The following is a 19,684-nucleotide window of genomic DNA, read 5'->3' as shown; positions in this document are numbered from 1 at the left end:
TTGAAAGAGATGTGTCACTTTTTATAATCAAAGGATATGTGATTTTCACACTCTGTAAAATTTCATACTAACCCATCAAACTTCTGAAAGATGATGTATGAGCTCTCTCCTTCATAGGGCTTGAAATCCACACAGGACTTGAGGCGGAACATTTCAAAGGCATAGAGAATAGCTCCTTTGGCATTCAGTGCTGCAGAAAGCAATAAAAATATCAATGAGCCTTAGCTAGCTCTTGGATAATATATATAACCTATAAATATAGAAAATCATGCCACCACATGAAATCCACTGGGGTCCATGACAGTTTTTTTATAGTAAATAAATTCCTTGAAAACTAAAACTGACAGATTATTTGTGGATATAAACACTAAGTGCATATGTTAAATATATAATGTATATATATCTACAAAATAAGAATACAGTTACGTATGTGTGGCTGAACAAAATCATAGCTTCCCCACTTTCTCCCTTTCCTTATCCCCCATTTAAGCAGAAGTTCTGAGTACCTTCCCTCAGGACAGCTGCATGGCAGAGCACAAGACAGAAGTAATTCAAGCCATTTCTGTCTTCTGGATAAAGTGCTTTGGAGAGCATTGAGAAAGGGATTCCTTCCCCCAATCTAAAAAGTCACCCCCTCTTGCTAGAGGAAGAGAGCAGAGCTTACAGAGGTTTATGGCTTCTGAAAGCATAAGAAGTACATGTAATATTTATGCTGCTTCCCTGTAGGACCCCCAATAGATGGCAAGCCTAGACAGGCAGCTCCGCAGGCAGCCTTAGAAAAGATTTCTGTAACCCAAGTTTGGAACCAAAGCAGCAGAAGCCTTATGGACCTATAGATGCCTGTTAGTAACCTTTGTGGATCAATGACCAAAGATCAAATATCATTCCTTTTCCCTAATCTGCACGTGTACATACCTTGGTATTGCATAAGACAAGGATGGGTGGGGTAGAAAGATACTCCAAAGGAAAGGAGATTGTTTCTTACCGTGTGTGTGTGTGTGTGTGTGTGTGTGTGTGTGTGTGTAGTTTTTAATCCCATCAACTTGTTGGAGGTAGGTCTCTAAGTTACAACTTAAGCTAAGTTCTATAAAATTAAATTATATTCTTGCACATTTGATTTTCAGCATTCTTTCAAAGAGTTTATAATTCTTGGCAGTTTACCATATACTTATCTCATATTTTTCTGGCCCTTATTTAATAAACTACTGAGTTGGAGACTCCACCACTCAGATGTCCTAAAATCATATTCAGGTCATTAAAGAAAGTCATTGGAATAATTAGTAAATTAATTGTGGAAACAGCACACACAGCAACAGCAAGAGCATGCATTAAAACTATTGGACAATGTTCACGGACTTTTACCTATTCTTACTGAGAAACATCTATAATTTGAAGATATGTACCTAAGACAGCTTGGTTGTTACAATAATATAAGGAAAAAAGTTTGATTATAATGAAAGTCACACTTTCTATAAGATTGTGTTGCTTTTGTTATCTTCAAGCCAAATAGTGGAAACACTGAGAGTGGTTGATTTAAAAATCACATCTCTTCTGCCTTCCCTACACCTGGGTAGGTTGTGAAAGGGGAATTAAGCAACTCTGTAATAATTTTGTAAAAACTGTCCTGACATCATTCAAAAGAAAAAAACGGAAATAAAGCCCACTTGAAGTCTCCTTCTTCACCATAAAGCCAACCCTGAGTGCACGTCCTCTGAAAACCACACTTGATGTTTTGTGTGTTGTCTTTACATAGGTGGTTTCCTCTCCTTAGGACACTGTTAACTCCTTGAGAGAAAGGACCTTATCTTTTGCCTCATTGTTTCCTAGTTCCCAGTTCTTTACTCTGCCCTGACATGGTAGGTTTTACATGGATCTGTCTTGAACAATCATGTTAGTTTTGAAAACCACTAGTCTTTTTTATACCTGGATCAAATAATATGAGAAGAGTTCATTTCAGATACCAATGACTACATATTGGAAGATTAGCATAGGAAAGCTAACTATATTTGGTTTAAGAATCCTTTGAGAGGGGAAAAGTGGGGCAAAGGAATAAATTAGGAATTTGGGAGTAACATATACACACTACTGTAAATAAAAATAAACAACAAGGACCTACTGTATAGCACAGGGAACTATACTCAATATTTTGTAATAACCTATATGGGAAAAGAATCTGAAAAAGATTCTTTTTACATAAAATATAAAATGAAATCACTTTTCTGTACAACTGAAACTAACACAACTTTGTAAATCAACTGTACTTCAATAAAAATAAATAAAAATTTTAAAAAAGAATGCTTTGAGAGAGTTTTTCATTCTGATAATAGGGGAGGAATTTGAATCTGACTAACCCTCCCACAGTTAACAATTATTAAATTTAGGAAAAATTAAGAAAGGAAACTCTTTGAAAGGATACACTTTAGGCACTGGAAAATGCCTAAAATGGGCAGAAACTGAAGGAGGGTTTATTTTTGAAAGAAGGAAATGTCATTGGTTAAGATTCCCATTGATACAACTTTGTACATGAGAGCACAGCTTAATATAAATATTTATAAATATACATACATAAGTATTTGAACAACACCAACAATCACCTTGACCTATTTGACACTGATAGGCTAATATGACCTAAAACTGTAGAATACAGGTTCTTTTCAAGTGCACATGCAATATCACCAAGCTAGATCATAAAGTAGATCACAAAACATATCTCAGTAAATTTCAAAAGACTGAAATCTTAGGGAACTGGTTCTCTGACCTCAAAAAAATAAACTTGAAATCAATAATAGAATATCTAGAAAAATTCCAAATATTTGGAAAATTTTAAACACACTTTTAATTGACCCATGGTTTTAAAAAATCACAACTGAAATTAGAAAATATCTAAACTAAATTTGAATAAAGATACAACATATCAAAATATGAAGAAAGTAGTCAAAACAATGCTTCAAATAAAATTTATGGCTTTAGATGTCATATTATAGCATTGTATTTTATGAGGAAAACAAAGACTTAAAAATATGATACAAATTTCCACCTTAAATGTAAAAAAAGAAGGGCAAATTAAACCTGAAAAAAGTAGAAGAAAGGAAATCATAAAGACAAGAGCAGAAAGCAAGAAAATAAAGAGTAGAGAAGCAAGAGAAAATTAGTAAGTCAAAAGTTGGTTCTTTGAAAGGATTAAGAAAATCAATACACTGCTTTTTAAAAAGAAGGCAAGTCACAGACTGGGAGAAAATATTCATCATATATACCTGACATAATTTATCCATAAAATATATAAGCTCTACAAATAATGAAAAGACCAACAATATAATTTTAAAAATCATAAAAGAGTTGGACAGACACTTCATAAAAGAAGATAGGTAAAGAGTCAATAGCACATGAAAATGTGCTAAATATTATTAGTCATTAGGGAAACTCAACTTAAAATCACAGTGAGATACCATTTCATAACCACTAGAATGGCAACAATTAAAAAGATTAACTCCACCTATGTTAGTGATAAGGTGGACCAAATGGGACACAGACATTGCTGCTGAGAATGAAAAATGTCACAGCCAATTTGAAAGATTGTTTGGCATTATCCTATAAAGTTAAACATATATTTACCATAGGATCAAGCAATGCTATTCCTAGACATTTATTTACCCAAGATAAATAAAAAACACATATCCACGCAGACTTGTACAAGAATGATCACAGCAGCTTTCTTCACAATAGACTCCAAACTTGAAACAGCCCCACATCCATCAACAGAAAAATGGATAAACAGTTGCAATATATTCAGACAAAGGAATACTAATGAGTAATGAAAAAGAATTAACTACTGGCCCACCACAATACAGAAATATTTAAACATGGTAAGCAAAATAAGCCAGATACAAAAGAGGACATACTATGAGATTCCAGTTATCTGCAAATCAGTTGTAAATCAGGTAAATCTAATCTATAGGGGAAAAAATTAGAATGGTAGTTGTCTCTTGGGGAGTGGAGGTGGGGATTGGCTGGAAAAGAGCACAGGGGAACTTTCTAGAGTATTGGAAGTGTGGGTTGCATAAGTCTATGCATTTCTCAAAAGCCTGGTTTGTGTATTTCACCCTATGTAAATTTAACTTTAATAAAGGAATTTATACAAATGTCAAACTCTAATTAGAATGTTTTGCTTTTCGCAATGGTATGAGCCCAGGCACCTGAACTCCTTTTTTAACTTGAAGGTGATTCTCATGTGATGTTACTTGAGAGTCACCACTCTATCGTCACAGCTGCTACCTTATTTCAGGCCACCTGTCTTCAGTTTTTGTGTCTATTCATCTGTCACCTACCTTGCAGCTAAGGAGACCTTGCTACTCAAGGTGTGACCAGGGGACACACCTTGAGTAGCTGAATCTGGCACGGAAGAGATTCAGTAAGTACACTTATGTCTTAATGGGAAGGTGGTGGCACGGGTGAGACAAATAGGAAGAAAAATCATCATGGGGAAGAAAATCCATTTTAAAATTAATGTTTCTTAAATCATGTCCCAGTAAATAGGGATGCTCCTTGAATTTCCAAGTGCACTGTCAAACACTGGGGAAAAACAACTCAGCTCAATTTTCCATAAAATAACTGAGAACAACAGCACTTGTTACTATGTAGCTTTTCTCCAGAAAAGGCATGGGAGGCAGCACTGATAAAGAGTGATGGAAAATTCTTGAAACATAATCTATGTCTCCTGAGAAGGGGAGCAGTGCAGCAGCTCATTAAAACTGAGCAACATTGTCCTAGCTTCCCCTCTCCTCTTGAATCTTCCCCATCCACAGAGGATGGGCCTCCCAGACAGGCATTGCATCATGGTGGCTGCTGAGCTGTCAGTCAGCTGCTTGATGTCAGCCAGTGTCCACGCGTGGCTTCTAATATTTATTTATTTCCACCAATTACTATTTTCAACAATGAACAAAATGCAACTGATTTCAGTCCTTTATATTAAGAGAGAGAAAAGAATAGAAAATTTTAATACAGAGGAACAAGGACAATGAACATATGAAATATAGTCTTTTCTATTTCTCAAAAGTGTGACATGTTTGTCTTGCAACAGAAAGGGAAGAAATCAACATGTTGAAACTAGTATCCTGGTACCATATTTAGATTCACCTAAACAAACTGTTATTGCAAGTGCACATTTTTCATTGCTATGATGTCAAATTGTATTTCATTTTTGTTCTTTGTGTTGCTCCTGGTCTGATTAACATGTTAGTGTGTTCTGCATTTTAAAAATCATTATTTGATACTCTGTATCTCAGACTGGTCAAGCAGCATGGGTTCAGATGTAATGTCATGCCTCTCATACCATGAGGTAAAGAACTGTCAGAGCTTAGAAACCCTCTTATACGTTGGCAGTTACCCCAAGTCTGAAGCTGACGATCAGGAGGAGAGGTGAGAGAGAAGAATTCAAACTCAAAACTCCTAATGAAGAACAATTAATCTTACCCAGATTGTCGGCCAGGATGTAAGGGATGGGGAACTTCCACCTGGTGTTGGGGTCTCTCAGGCCATTTCTGGAACTCTGCAGAAACAAAGGCAAAGGTGACTGGACAGCTGGTCCCCTTGGCTTCCCCATTCTCTAAACTCTCACACCACAAACAATCTGTCACACAATTCAAACGGTTTAGTCAATTTGTCTTCTGATCATATTGTAAAAACAATAGAAGTTCATTATAGACATTTTAGAAAATTCCAGAGAAATTTTTTAAGAACCAAATAAAGGTGACCTACAATTCCTCAAAACTGAAATAGCCACTTCCAATATGGTGGTGGATTTCCTCTCTCTCATGCTTCACTTATTAGGAAAATTGGATGGACAAGCAATTTAATAATTATAGACTCTTTTGTACTGTTTGCTAATGTTTTCATCAGTTTTTGTTTACCAGCAACCACAGTGGAAGTCTTTGTGGGTACAGATTATAGATGAGATTCTTTCATCTCAGTGGCTGGACACAGAGCAGAAGCTCACCATCCTATGACACAGCCAGTCCTGGGGGGAATGTTATTGTGTTCCTAGCAGGTACTCACCTGTAGAAAAATGTCCCCCTGAAAGAGGTCCAAGCCTGCAGCTAGACATGGATTTTAAAAAAAGAAATATTTGAATGAGAATTACTAAAAGGGATCTCTCAAAATAAAATGAATCTTTTCTATTGTACGTCTTTAGTGTTAATCTTTATGTGGTGAAACTCTTTTGAAACAATGCAAAAATTTCTTCTAATTGAACAAATGTAAATAGCCAATAAATATCAGATATAGTCACATTCTCTATCGTCATTTTTGGAACAAGAAACCTAGAGGGCATTATGCTTAGTGAAATAAGTCAGACAGAGAAAGACAAGTACTCTATGCTATCACTTATATGTGGAATCTAAAAAATAAAACAAACGAGTGAATATAACAAAACAGAAATAGATATAGAGAACAAACTAGTGGTTACCAGTGGCAATAGGGAAGGGGGTTGGGAAGGGCAAGATAGGTGTAGAAAGATTAAGAGGTACAAGCTACTATGTATAAAATAAATAAACTACTAGGATATATTATACAGCACAGAGAATATAGTCAATATTTTATAATAACTGTAAATGGAGTATATCTTTGAAAATATTGAATCACTCTGTTGTACAACTGAAACTAATATTATGGTGTAAATCAACTATACTTCAATAAAAAAAGAAAAGAAATCTTGTCCAAGAATCTTAAAAGTAAGAGACAAGTTAGAAGGAATGTTTTTGTTCATTGACTTCATTGACTTCAAAACTCTCACACATTGGGGGTCAAAATGGGACTTCCTGAGACAGGAAATGAGGTACCAGGTGGTCAGCAGCTGAGTGAGCTATAGAATTTCCGACTTCCTGTCCAGGGTCCTTTCTGCTATTGTACTATCCTTCTTCCCCACCCTAGCTAAATGGGTTGATTTTGCTCTTCCCCATGAAAAAACAATGGTGCCCTCCAAAGCCAAGCTCAGGGTGCTGCCCTGTTAATAAAGAAGACCTGGCAAATATGGGTAGATCCATTCAAAACCATGGCTCCAAACATCTGCTGTCAGGACCTTAGCAGAATACACTTTCTCCCTGATGGCATTGGCCTCAGAGTGTTTCTGAAAGTAAGATCCTTAAAAGGGAAGATCCTGGTGGGATAACTAAGGTCATTTAAAAGAATGTCACTTCTTATTACAGCCCTAAAATTTGACAAGCAGCCTTCCCTTGAAAACACAGACTACTTCAGACAGAATCATCAGATCATACTTCATTCTGAGAACAGCCCCTGATTTACAGCTGGAAAATCAAACTAGAGGACAGTCACCACAACTTCACATGGAAACAGGGATCTCATTTGGCAAAGCTTACAGCTCATTTGGGAGCTGGGTTCAGGCTCTGTAATGACACTGTGGAGGTGTTATTATGATGAGGCTTCCTGGTTGTGCTTGTTAATGACAACTAAGGCTGTCCCTGAATCACTCCCTTCCTCATGCACATATTTCCTAGATTTGCTTAACCTCAGGACCCTAACCTAGTCATATAACAGCATAATTAAACAACAACAAACAGCAGTGATGCCACTGCCTCACAGGCAGCAGGACCCAGGTTTTGAATTGCCTTTTCAGTAGAGCTACTATGGGCTGGTCCATCCATACTCTTGCCTAGGCTGGTCCTGGGCAAAATTATGCATTTCTTGACCCCTGGCCTGGATGAGGGTAGGGCTCTCCCAGAGCAATGTGAAGAAGCCTACTGGGACCTTGGCTCCAAGGGCTGGTCAGCATGGATGGGGTCACAGAGGAGTGAGGGAGTGCAGTAGGAGAATTTCACCAAGAAGTACAGATCCATTGAAAGCAAGCCCCAGCCTGTTCACTACCCAAGTTGTTCATGTAGCATATACTTATTAAGTGCCTAATGTGTCCTACACCTTGTTATAGATGCCGGGGATATAGTGGAGAACAAAACAAAGCACTCAGGGAGATGACATTCTTGATTGGAGAGGAAGGGGATACAAATAAATAAATAAATGTAAAGTATGGCTGATGATGAAAAGCATTAATTGAAAAAAAAACCCCATAAAACAGAGTAAGAAGGAAAAGAGTGCTGAGGTGAAGGAGGGTTGATTATTCATAAATGGTGGTCAGGGAAGGCCTGCCTGAGGAGGTGGCATTTAAGCAGAAATCTAGTGGAGTGGGGAGTGACGGAAGGAAATTGAAGGCAGAGGTAACAGCAAATAGAAACATCCTGAGGCAGGAAAGCCTTGATGGTTAGAGCATCCTTAATAAGTGCGAAATAAATCTAATCTCATTGGTGTTGAATCCTCTGGGGGATTCTGATGCTAAAGTTTGAGAAGCACTGTTCTAAAACCTCAAGGCTTTCCTGCCTCAGGACCTTTAAGATACAGCAGATCCTCTGAATTACATACACCTTGACTGCCTGACTTTAAAGAGAGGTCGCTTGATGCCTGGCTCTGAAGTCTTGAGACCCATTCACCCATTTACTTTCCTAAGTGATTTCTACTTTGCCCCTGCAATCATTCTCAAGGTTTTCCAACTAAATATCAACTAGACTGGCTTCTCTGTAAATGGGACAAAGCCAGAGGAATTTACCCCTAAGGTATGGGATTTTTTTGTTTTACATTCTTCATATAGGACTGAGCTATTAAGCTATGAGTCAAAAGACCTGGAGGTGAGCTTTATCACTGCCATCTGTGATCTTTGGTGAGTCAACTTGAGCCAAAGGAGCCTCCTGTTCCTTCCTGCAAAATGAAAATAGCACTCACCCCATTACAGAATTTTTTTTTTTTTTTTTTTTTTTGGTACGCGGGCCTCTCACTGCTGTGGCCTCTCCCGCTGCGGAGCACAGGCTCCGGACGCGCAGGCTCAGCAGCCATGGCTCACGGGCCCAGCAGCTCTGCGGCACGTGGGATCCTCCCGGACTAGGGCACAAACCCGTGTCGCCTGCATCGTCAGGTGGACTCTCAACCTCTGCGCCACCAGGAAAGCCCACCATTACAGAATTTGACAAATAAATATGCAATTGGATATGAAAGCTTTTGTAAACTATAAGGTACTTATGATCATGAATATGGAACCTCTGTTTCCCACCAATTCTAACCAAAAATACCCAGAATATCACGGCTTCTCCCTCATTTTAGAGACAGGACGAGAAAGAAAAGAGAGACGATTACTTGGCATCTCTCTCCTCTCAGTAATGGATGAGACCAATGGATTTCTTCAAGAAATGTTTTTGTGGACAAGATGTCGAAACAGAGACACTTTACACTCTTCTCCAAGTCCAAAGCAAACAGTTGTTAGTGAATATGACGGGCCAGTAAAGGGACTGGGGTTTTTTCCCCACTAAATATAACCAAAGGCATATTCCTTACATTTTTCTTTAGCAAGCAAAATAATCATCCATTTTCCCTTCTTTTTTTCAAAATGAAAACTGGAAGAATAAATTTTTTACCAACAAAAATCTTGTTATATATTTCTAGATCCACTGAGCACTCACTAGTTCTAGAAAATTTGGTCTAACCATTATTCTCTTCCCACATTTCTATTTTCAGAAACTCTGCAAATTCTAATGAGGCACGAATGAACAGTTCTCTCCTAAAGTTACCCAATACCATACTATGAAGGTTAAGAGATTTTCAGCAATTCTATCACAGGATTTTAAATTACTTAAAGGCATTAATGATGGCAGAAATTACACCCACCTAAATTGATTTCTGAAATATCCTTCTGTTCATCAAACTCTCCATCATGTACTGTTAAAAGTGGGGGGAAAAATTGTTACCAGTCTTGCTGAAAAATGAGAGAAAGTTCAGAAAACACTCTATACATTTCAATTAGTTCTTACCATTTCCTTTAGAAAGATGCTTAATCTGAAAAGAAATAAAGATACAGTAAATGGATAACATATACTACAATGAATATTTCTAAATACCATGAAGAGCAGAACCTACTTACCGATACAGCTGCTATGTGGGCAAAGAACAAGATGAAAGAGAGAATGCAAGCAGATCTCTTCCAAATCATTTTTGCAAGTGAACAGATTTTAGCAAAGACACCTTGTGATAAATACTTGGACCTTGCTCTGGCTGTTATATTAGAAACTTTGACCCTTATATATGTTCTGTAGCACTGAAGTCGTCAAAGAAAATGTCTTTGCCCTACTTGAGGACAGGTACTAAGTTTAACAGAAAAGCTCAGGTCCCAGAGACCAGGGAAAAGTTTGAAAAAGTTAATATTGAAATAAGCATTTAAAAATAAATGACATTCCTATACACTAGCAATAACTGTTCATACAATATATTAGGTAAAAGATCCATTTCACAATAGAAATAAAAATAATCTATAAAATGATCATAAATTACTTAAATCTAATAAAAATGAACTAGAGTTATAGGTAAATGTTACAAAGCAATCAACAAAAAATAAAAGAGCTATCTATACACACATATACATATATATTTATAGATATGAGATATTTTGATGGGAAGACAGTATAATAAAGATGGTCATTATTTTGATATTAGTCTATATATTCAATGTTATTCTAATAAAAATCTTAAAAAAAATTTTTAATTGACGTATAGTTGATTTACAATGTCATGTTAGTTTCAAGTGTACAAGCACAGTGATTCAGTTACACACATATATATTTTTTTAGATTCTTTTCTGATATAGGTTATTACAAAATATTGAGTATAGACCCTATGCTATACAGTAGATCCTTGTTGCTTACATATTTTATATATAGTAATGTGTATATGTAAATCCCAACCTCCTAACTTTCCCTCCTTCCCCTTTCCCCTTTGGTAACCATAAGTTTGTTTTCTATGTCTGTGAGTCTCTTTCTGTTTTGTAAATAAGTTCAATGTATCTTTTTTGTTTTAGATTCCACATATAAGCAATATCATACGATATTTGTCTTTCTCTGTCTGGCTTATTTCACTTAGTATGATAATCTCTAGGTGCATCCATGTTGCTGTAAATAGCATTATTTCATTCTTTTTTATGGCTGAGTAATATTCCATTACACACACACACACACACACATACATACCACATCTTCTTTATCCATTCATCTGTCGATGGATATTTAGGTTGCTTCCATCCAGATGAGCTTTTATCTTTCCCTTCCTTCTCAGTCTTATCTGCACAATATACTCTAATGGTGACTTTGGAATCTGATGGATAAGAAATAGAGTTCCACATCTACCACCAACCAGGTGTGGCATTTTGAGCATCCACTTTCCATGTGTAAAAAAAAAAAGAGTGGTACCTACTTCACAGGTCGAATGTAGGGATTCAATGAGACAACAAGTGTAAACCACAGGTACCAGAAACATAGGAAACACTTAGTAAACTATAGCTCTTTCTATCCACATACACAGCCTCCTGGCAAAAGTCAGTCAGTAAGGACACAGCTCAACACCTGCTTTGTTCAGTGGAACCTCGGAGTGGGAGCATAGGTCTTCAGCAGATATATTTGTCCCTGGTAAGTTTCTTTTTATGATCTTGATTGGAGGTGTTAATTAGTTACCAGTTACCTGCAACCCCAGGCACTTCTTGCCCCAGGGTGTCAAGTGAGCAAGGCTGGAGCCTCAAGCCTTAGGTTTAAAGGGCTTATGGCTTTGCAGTTAAAAAATAGATTGTGCATTCCACGGCGGCAAGGTCCATGTTTTATTTTCTGTATCTGCCCTGGTGCCTGGCATATAGTAGACAATTGGTGATCGCATTGGGTGAAATACAGTAAAATAGCACTTTTCGAAGGTATTGTATGTAGTGATGTGTTTTGAGCTCAGTGAGGGCATTTTACAAATTGACCAGTTGGGAAAGCAGAGTGAAGACTGGAAGAAGAAAGCCATCGGCAGGTGGAAAGAGGGAAAACCCTCCCCTAAGCGTTGTCAGACTCACTCCAGCCTCCTGAAGTCCAGGCCAGACTTGCTCGGGACTGAGGTAGGAGGCTGGCAGCGTCCTCTCACCCCAACCCCTTCTCAGGAGTGTCCTCTGCCCTCTGCTTCCTCCACTTTCTACCCTCTTTCTAGATGCCAGTTCCTTCTGCTTCACTCACAGAACTCTGCCCTCGGCTGCTAACCTCTAACACAACTGCCTTTGCTCTTCCTCCAGGCAATCAGCCTATTCACCGGGTCTCAAAGAAGAGGAAGAGTTGGCAAATGTTTTTCTGAAAAGGTCAAAGAATAAATATTTTAGCCTTTGCAGGCCAAGTGGTCTCTGTAGTGACTATTGAACTCTGCTGTTGCAGCTGGAAAGCAGCCACAGACATTAGCGTAAAGGAATGAGCCTGGCTGCAACCCAATAAAATTTATTGACAAAAACAGGTAAAGGGGCATAACTTACTGACCCCTGAGTTTTAGAGAATTGATTGCCCCCCCAAGATGGTGGAGATGGAGACGGTGATAACACTTATAAAAGAAGCAGCAGTAGCAGCAGCTGACATGCACACAAGTTTTTACCGTGGGCTGGGTACCCTTCCAAGGATCTAAAGTGCAATTACTCACTTAATCTTGACAGTAATTCTATGAAGTAGGCAGTATGTATCCCATTTTATAGATTGAGAAACTATATATATACAATAGAATATTACTCAGCCACAAAAAGAATGAAATATTGCCATTTTCAGCAACATGGATGGACCTAGAGATTATCATACTAAGTGAAGTAAGCCAGACAGAGAAAGACAAATACCATATGATATTGCTCATATGTGAAATCTAAGAAAAACAAAGATACAAATGAACTTATTTACAAAACAGAAATAGACCCACAGACATAGAAAATAGACTTACGGTTACCAAAGGGAAAAGGGGTTGGGAGGCATAAATTAGGAGTTTGGAATTAACAGATATACACTACTATATATAAAATAAACTACAAGGACCTACTGTATAGCACAGGGAACTATACTCAATATTTTGTAATAACCTATAAGGGAAAAGAATCTGAAAAAGAATATATGTATATGTATAACTGAATCACTCTACTGTATACCTGAAACGAACACAACATTGTAAATCAACTATACTTCAATGAAAAAAAATTAAGAAATCTGCCCAACATCACACACCTCCTAGAGATGCTCCTGAAATTCCACCTGAATTTTTTAGAGAGCTTTCCCTACCTCGGCCTGGGCCCTGGCAGCTCAGGGTTGAGGCCTTCACCATCAAGTTGTAGCAGCCCCAGCCCCATATACCCCAGAGCTCCATCTCCAACAGTTTATTAAGAAGACTTTGCTTTTTAGGGAAGCAGTTCCCAAGCTATAGAGTTTTTCAAAAATCCCCTGGAAAGCTCGTTAAAGTACAGATTCCTGGGCCTGGGATAGGGGAATTCTGATGCAGGTCAGAGGGTGAGAAGCAGGAATCTGCATTGTTATTATGCACTTCCATGATTCTGATGCAGGTAGTCTGTGGAATATACTTTGATAAACAGGGGTCTAGGGAATTTCTGTTAACCGGATGCTTCCACTCAGAGTGTGGTTATTAGGTAGCTTCCCCTGGTTCCCTTCATATAAGAAAAATCAAAAGATCATAGCAGCCTCCAATTTTCTAGTGGGGACATATCAGATATTAAGATTTAGAGATTTTCAAAGCAGAAAGAAATCCACTTCAAGAACACCCACAGGGACAACCTCTCTGGGGTATAGCTCAAGAACCCACATTTTTTTTTGCGGTACGCAGGCCTCTCACTGTTGCGGCCTCTCCCGTTGCGGAGCACAGGCTCCGGACGCGCAGGCTCAGCGGCCATGGCTCACGGGCCCAGCCGTTCCACGGCATGTGGGATCTTCCCTGACCGGGGCACGAACCCCTGTCCCTTGCATCGGCAGGCGGACTCTCAACCACTGCGCCACCAGGGAAGCCCAAGGACCCACATTTTTAACAAGCATGAAGGTGAACCCTGCATGGAAAATGTGAGACCCACTGACGTTTACAGCAGCTCTGTTTGGGGCTGTATGGAGACCAATCCGAGCGGACCTCTTTGGAGAACCAAGCAGAGACTTCTTCCTCTCCTGGGCACTGAGATCCCTGATAAGTTACTCTCCACGTCCAGGTGGACATTCATTGGGCTTTGATTTCAGCTTTTTCTCCTCTATAGGATCTAAAGGATGGATCGTCACCCATCTTTTATGGGGTGGGGAAGAATCAGACAAGAGGCTTACTCCATTTTTTCCCCAATTCTCTTCTTATTTTTTTGAGCCCTCATAGAGTACTTGAAACTGAAGCAGACTCAGATGAGAGCTCCAAGAGTGCCCGCTGATTTCAGGAAAAGTCTCTAACCTCTGCCAATTACAAGGGTTATCGCCATCCAAGATGCCAAGTTGGACCATGGCATCTGGGAGGAGAGACTAAACACTGAATTGTTTAATCAACAATTCCCTTGAATTGTTAATTCAAGGGAAGATACAAAGCAGGGAGGGATAAATCGGGAGATTGGAATGGACATATACACACTACTATATATAAAACAGATAACTAATCAGAACCTACTGTACCACACAGGGAACCCTATTGAATACTCTGTAATGACCTATATGGGAAAAGAATCTAAAAAGGAGTGGATATATGTATATGTATAACTGATTCACTTTGCTGTACAGCAGAAAGTAACAAATCACTGTAAATCAACTACACTCCAAAAAAAATTTATTTTAATAAAAATAAAGGGAAGGCGCAATTGGGATGGGCTTTTCTCTGAAAGGAGACATGATTCTAAAGAGGAAGAGGTCTAGCCGTTATCTACTGTCAAAAGACAAAACTAAAACAATATGTAATGAGTTTGATGCCCTTTATTGAAGGGGAAATAATCCCTGGGCTGTGGGAGTAGAAAGCCTCACAAGCAGTGAGGCACTTTTCCCAAGGGATTTGGGGCAGGAGCAAGTTTTATAAAGAGTTCGAAGAAGCGGTTAGGAAACAGCGCATGACTGGCTGGGGTTGCATATCTGACCTAATTTAGAAAGATCAAGGGACGAACAAATAAGTGTAGACCCCAGAGTTGGCTTGTCTTTTGGGCTTTGGCTGAGTGGATTTCCTGCGTTTATGATCAAGCAGAGAACTTACAAGAACACAGAAGTTTGGTTTGCTGACATGTCACCCTGGGCAGCAACGGCTCCATCTTGAGCCTAGAAATTTATTTCAACGCCACTGTCCCTGAAGTTAGGGTACAAGAAAACAGGCTAAAATTGCAAAAAAGGGCACAATTGTCGGATGCAAAGTCCTTCCTGATCATCTGAGGATTCCGAAGTGTTTCAAGGAGGCAGACAGTGTTAGTCACAGAGAATAATGCCAGAGCTACAAGCTAGGGGGGAGGCAAGTGTGGACAGATGAAATTAGTCAGAAAGAGATGATGTTGGAGAAGAAATAGGTGGCGCCTGGCTTGGGGATTTTTCTTTGTCCTGGGAAGTCATTCCGTTTTGAGGTCATCTAATGGAAGCAAGATGATGGTAAGTCTTATGTTTAACTTGATCCAGAGAACAAGGGGCTCAGCCCTGTGAGAAAGCAAATGGGAATTGTAATTCCATTTCCCTTTGAAAACCGCAAAATTGTTTTCGGTACAGCTGATTCCTTTATGCAAGTGGCCAGCAGGTCCATTCAGGCCCAACTGCATTATCTGCCACTTCAACTGGAATCTGATTTAGCACCAGGGGAAGGTAAGAGGAGGGCCTGTGTGGGAGGCGTCATTGGAAATTCCAAGGATGATTGGTCAAAGTCAATCATGAGGCTTCCTGAATTAGGAACAGGTCTGTTTATATTCATGGGCTGAATCAAAATTTTAAACATAAGTTTATATTCTCATTACTAATGGGGAAGATTACAGTGGCAGCCATTTTCCAAAGCAATGCCAACTAATGAGAACAGCTTTGCATAGACACGCCAGCAAGAATGTCAGCCACTGATGCCCTGTAATTAAGTGGGCTAAAGGACCACACACCAGGAAAGGAAGATAACTAGCCACACCTCGGTTTTACAGTTGAATTTCTGGGAAGAGGAATTTGTAATACCCTACAAAGTTCCCCACCTTGAATGGCATTTCTTGTTATTCAAGTAATACCGATGATTATGATAACAACCAGATGACTTTTTACACACTTATTACCTGGCAGGCACTGTGTAAAATGCTTTACACAGGCTATTTCATTTAATTATCATAACTATCCCATAAGGAAAGAATTGTTGCCCTCATTTTATAAAAGGTTGAGTTCAGAGAGGTTATATATAGTACCCAGAACCTGAAAAACCTCAAAATAGAGAAATTAGTTTAATGATGTGTTTCTCTTTCTAGGGCAGTTTCTATTCTCAGTTGCTTAGTTAAACACCAACATGTTGTATTCATTCATTCATTTGTTCATCTATACATTCACCCATGAAGTTATTACTGGGTGCATCCTCTGTGCCAGGCATTGTGTCAGGCATTGAGGAAACAGTTGTGAACCAGACAGACACTGTCCTTACCCTCAAGGAGCTTAGACACAGGTGAACACCCTGGGGAGGCAAGCATTTACCAGCATTTTACTAGAGCCCCAAGTAAAGATGGATCAACGGGTAAGCAGATAAACAAATTGTGACATATTCACAGATCACAATAGGATACTGTCACCGAGGAATGTTACTGCACAATTAAAAAGAATTGTAGGGACTTCCCTGGTGGCACAGTGGTTAAGAATCCACCTGCCAATTCAGGGGACACAGGTTTAAGCCCTGGTCCGGGAAGATCCCACATGCCATGGAGCAACTAAGCCCGTGCACCACAACTACTGAGCCTGTGCTCTAGAGCCCATGAGCCACAACTACTGAACCAACACACTGCAACTACTGGAGCCTTCGTGCTTAGAGCCTGTGCTCCATAACAAGAGAAGCCACCCCAGTGAGAAGCTCGCGCACCGCAACAAAGAGTAGCCCCCGCTCACCACAACTAGAGAAAGCCCTTGGGCAGCAACAAAGACCCAACACAGTCACAAATAAATAAATAAATAAATTTATTAAAAAAAAAAAAAAGAATTGTACTACGGGTGCATACAGCAACATGAATAAATCTCCAAAGCATTATGCTAAGAGAAAGATGTCAGATATGAATCATATGCTGTGGGATTCCACTTATATAAAATACTAGAAAAGGCAAAACTATCATAAAAGAATCCAAATCAGCAGTTGCCAGGGGCCAAAGGTTGGGAATAGAAAGAGACTGACTACAAAGGGCAAAAGGGAACATTTGGGGGTAACAAAAATATTCTATATCTTGATTATGTTGGTGGTTATGCAGCTTTATAAATTTGTCAAAACTCAAGAAATTGTGCTCTAAAATTGGTGAATTTTATTGCAGACAAGTTACATCTCAGTAAAGCTGACTTAAAACAATCAGGGACATGGGTCCTCTTCCCACCCCTTCCACTTACATACCAGAAGACATCAGGCAAAACACTGAAACTGTGTTCGGTTTATTCTTTTATAATATGGGGCTCATGAGAGCTGTTCTGCCTCTTTTATTACTAAGTCAAGAGAATTTCAAATGTGCAGGAGAAAGGCTTTACGGTGTATCAAATCCCATGTAAGTATGAAATTTAATTGTTCTTGTTCCCTCACTGAAAACTATTCTATCTGGATTCTCAGAGGCCTAGAGTAAGTTTAATTTGATAGGTTCCATGACATTTTGGGTTTTCATCTTCTTATAAGAAGGGAAGCCTCAGAGGCTGTGACAGGGCTTTAGAGTCCTGGGTCAGCATGTTTCAGTGGAGAACCAGCCATCTGTTTTGGATTTGGACCATCAAGTGGCTGAGCTGATGGAAATCTTCTGAAGCTTTTTGCCAATGACCACACATCCCTACATCATGAGAAAATCCATGTCCCCTGCCTAGCTAGATGAGAGACAAATGCTGAGGGTGGATCCATGGAGCTTGGTCACAGAACAAAACAAGCAGTTGATGGTTGGCTGTATGGTCAGAAAAGCTCCTTGATCCTCATCCAGGGATTTATATCTTTAGTGCTATTTTCCTAAGAAGCAGAAACATTCTCTTTCCAATTCTGAATGCAGCTCTCATGCCACCAATTTTTATTTTATTTTATTTTACTTTATTTAGTTTACACTATTCACACTAAGAAGGAACATGAGTAGCACAGAACATCCAGCTTTGGCATAGGACCCATCCAGCTGGTATTCAATCCAGTTACCAAAATTCTCTTGGTCTCATGCTGGATGCTGAGGAGAAAACAAGAATAATATTGCATATTCCTTGTCCTCAAGGCCTTTAAATGTAACTTTTCCTGACAGTTAAGCCTCTTCATTTAGTGGGTAAGGAAAACAAAAACATTTGTAACATGAAAAGATGTCCATTATGAAACATTTAATAATTAAACTATTTTAAAATATGAAAAAGAAAAAAAATCACCACTGATCGCACTCTTGACATATAGTCTGTTTCCTTCCAGTTTCTTACTATTTATATATGCATATTTTATAATAACATAAAATTTTATCCACTGAAATATTGGCCACCAGGGCTCTCAAGGAGTCACTGAGTTGGAATGACATTGATCTTTTCTAAATTATTCTTCTCTAGAATGTTCATTTGTGCTCAATCCTCCCCCAGCAGATATTCACCAATGCGGAGCTCCACCAAAAACATGGGGGTCCTTGGATGCCTCAGCTTTTTAAAGGATCATGACTATTAAGTTTTTCTATATTCATAATTAATACTTATTCAATGCAGAAAGTTGAAAGACACGGTAGGAAAATGCTAACTTTAATCCCACTACCAAATATAACCACTGCCAGCATCTTGGTATATGTCTTAGATTTTCCCCCATGCTTATTTTTCTTTATAAGAATGTTAGTTACATTAGGTTTATAGACTGGCTTATAAATGTTTCCCCATGTCAATAGATATTCCACAACTACACACTTCTCAGTGGCTCCTTATAATTCCATTGAATGAATGGATAGGATGTAACCAGCCAAGCCTGTGCTTTGTGTGGAGGTTATTTTCAGTTGATTATTCTTATCACAGGCAATGTGGCAATAAATATCCTTGCATTTGCGATTGCATGTACTTTCAGCTATTGCCTTAGAACAAATTCCAATAAGTAGAATTGCTGAGTCAAAGTGTACTGAGTAGTTTTACGTTTTTAAAGGAATGTAATTACTAAAGATCTCCAATTTTCCCACCCTCTAAAAGCATGTCACAGAAACGTGAAGGTAGTTTGAACTCCTTTAGACAAAGACTCTGAGAATGCAGGAGTTAACTCTTTAAGAGGGAAGCAAAGTAATTGTGCTATGGTTTGGAGGCTTAACAAAAGGCAACACGAAAGTGAGGGATATTAGGACTCATAACATGGGAAAAGCAATGTCCATTCTTATTCTTTGTTAAATGCTGTGATACAAGTAATAATACATTTACCAAGAGCAGAAAATGTGTTTCCTGTAGTAGACCCTTCCAATGAGATAATGGCTATGAACACAATAGACATGGCAGGTATCTTAAGGGGCAAAGAAATTCACTTTGTGTTACCTGTAGCTGCAACCAGAACAAAGCCAGTTTTTAGCATCATTAAATCACTTAATCTTCACTCAAGCTCTTTGATGTATGTTAGGGTTGACTGTGCCTGGCCCCCCCCATCAAATTCATGTGGTGAAGCCCTAACCTCCAGTGTGGCTGTATTTGAGGATGGG

The 19,684-nt window shown here is 38.8% G+C and overlaps 1 protein-coding gene across 1 annotated transcript in view; it reads right to left on the bottom strand.

Annotated features, from left to right (window-relative positions):
• Positions 1-10,039, bottom strand: part of MEP1A (meprin A subunit alpha) — a gene marked incomplete at its 5' end in the record, with an annotated part of 31,772 nt that extends 21,733 nt beyond the window's left edge. The window contains 6 exons of the mRNA XM_081246198.1: positions 73-190; positions 5,470-5,545; positions 6,052-6,092; positions 9,718-9,768; positions 9,861-9,885; positions 9,971-10,039. Of these exons, the coding sequence (XP_081102324.1) occupies positions 73-190; positions 5,470-5,545; positions 6,052-6,092; positions 9,718-9,768; positions 9,861-9,885; positions 9,971-10,039 (380 nt within the window). The remainder of the gene's footprint in view (positions 1-72; positions 191-5,469; positions 5,546-6,051; positions 6,093-9,717; positions 9,769-9,860; positions 9,886-9,970) is intronic.
• Between the last annotated feature and the right edge of the window lie 9,645 nt (positions 10,040-19,684).

This window comes from Mesoplodon bidens (assembly GCF_964165515.1).
Source record: "Mesoplodon bidens genome assembly, chromosome: 10".
Taxonomy (NCBI): Eukaryota; Metazoa; Chordata; class Mammalia; order Artiodactyla; family Ziphiidae; genus Mesoplodon; species Mesoplodon bidens.
Note: the sequence above shows the minus strand (reverse complement) of the source record. Positions and strands in the feature narration are given on the sequence as shown.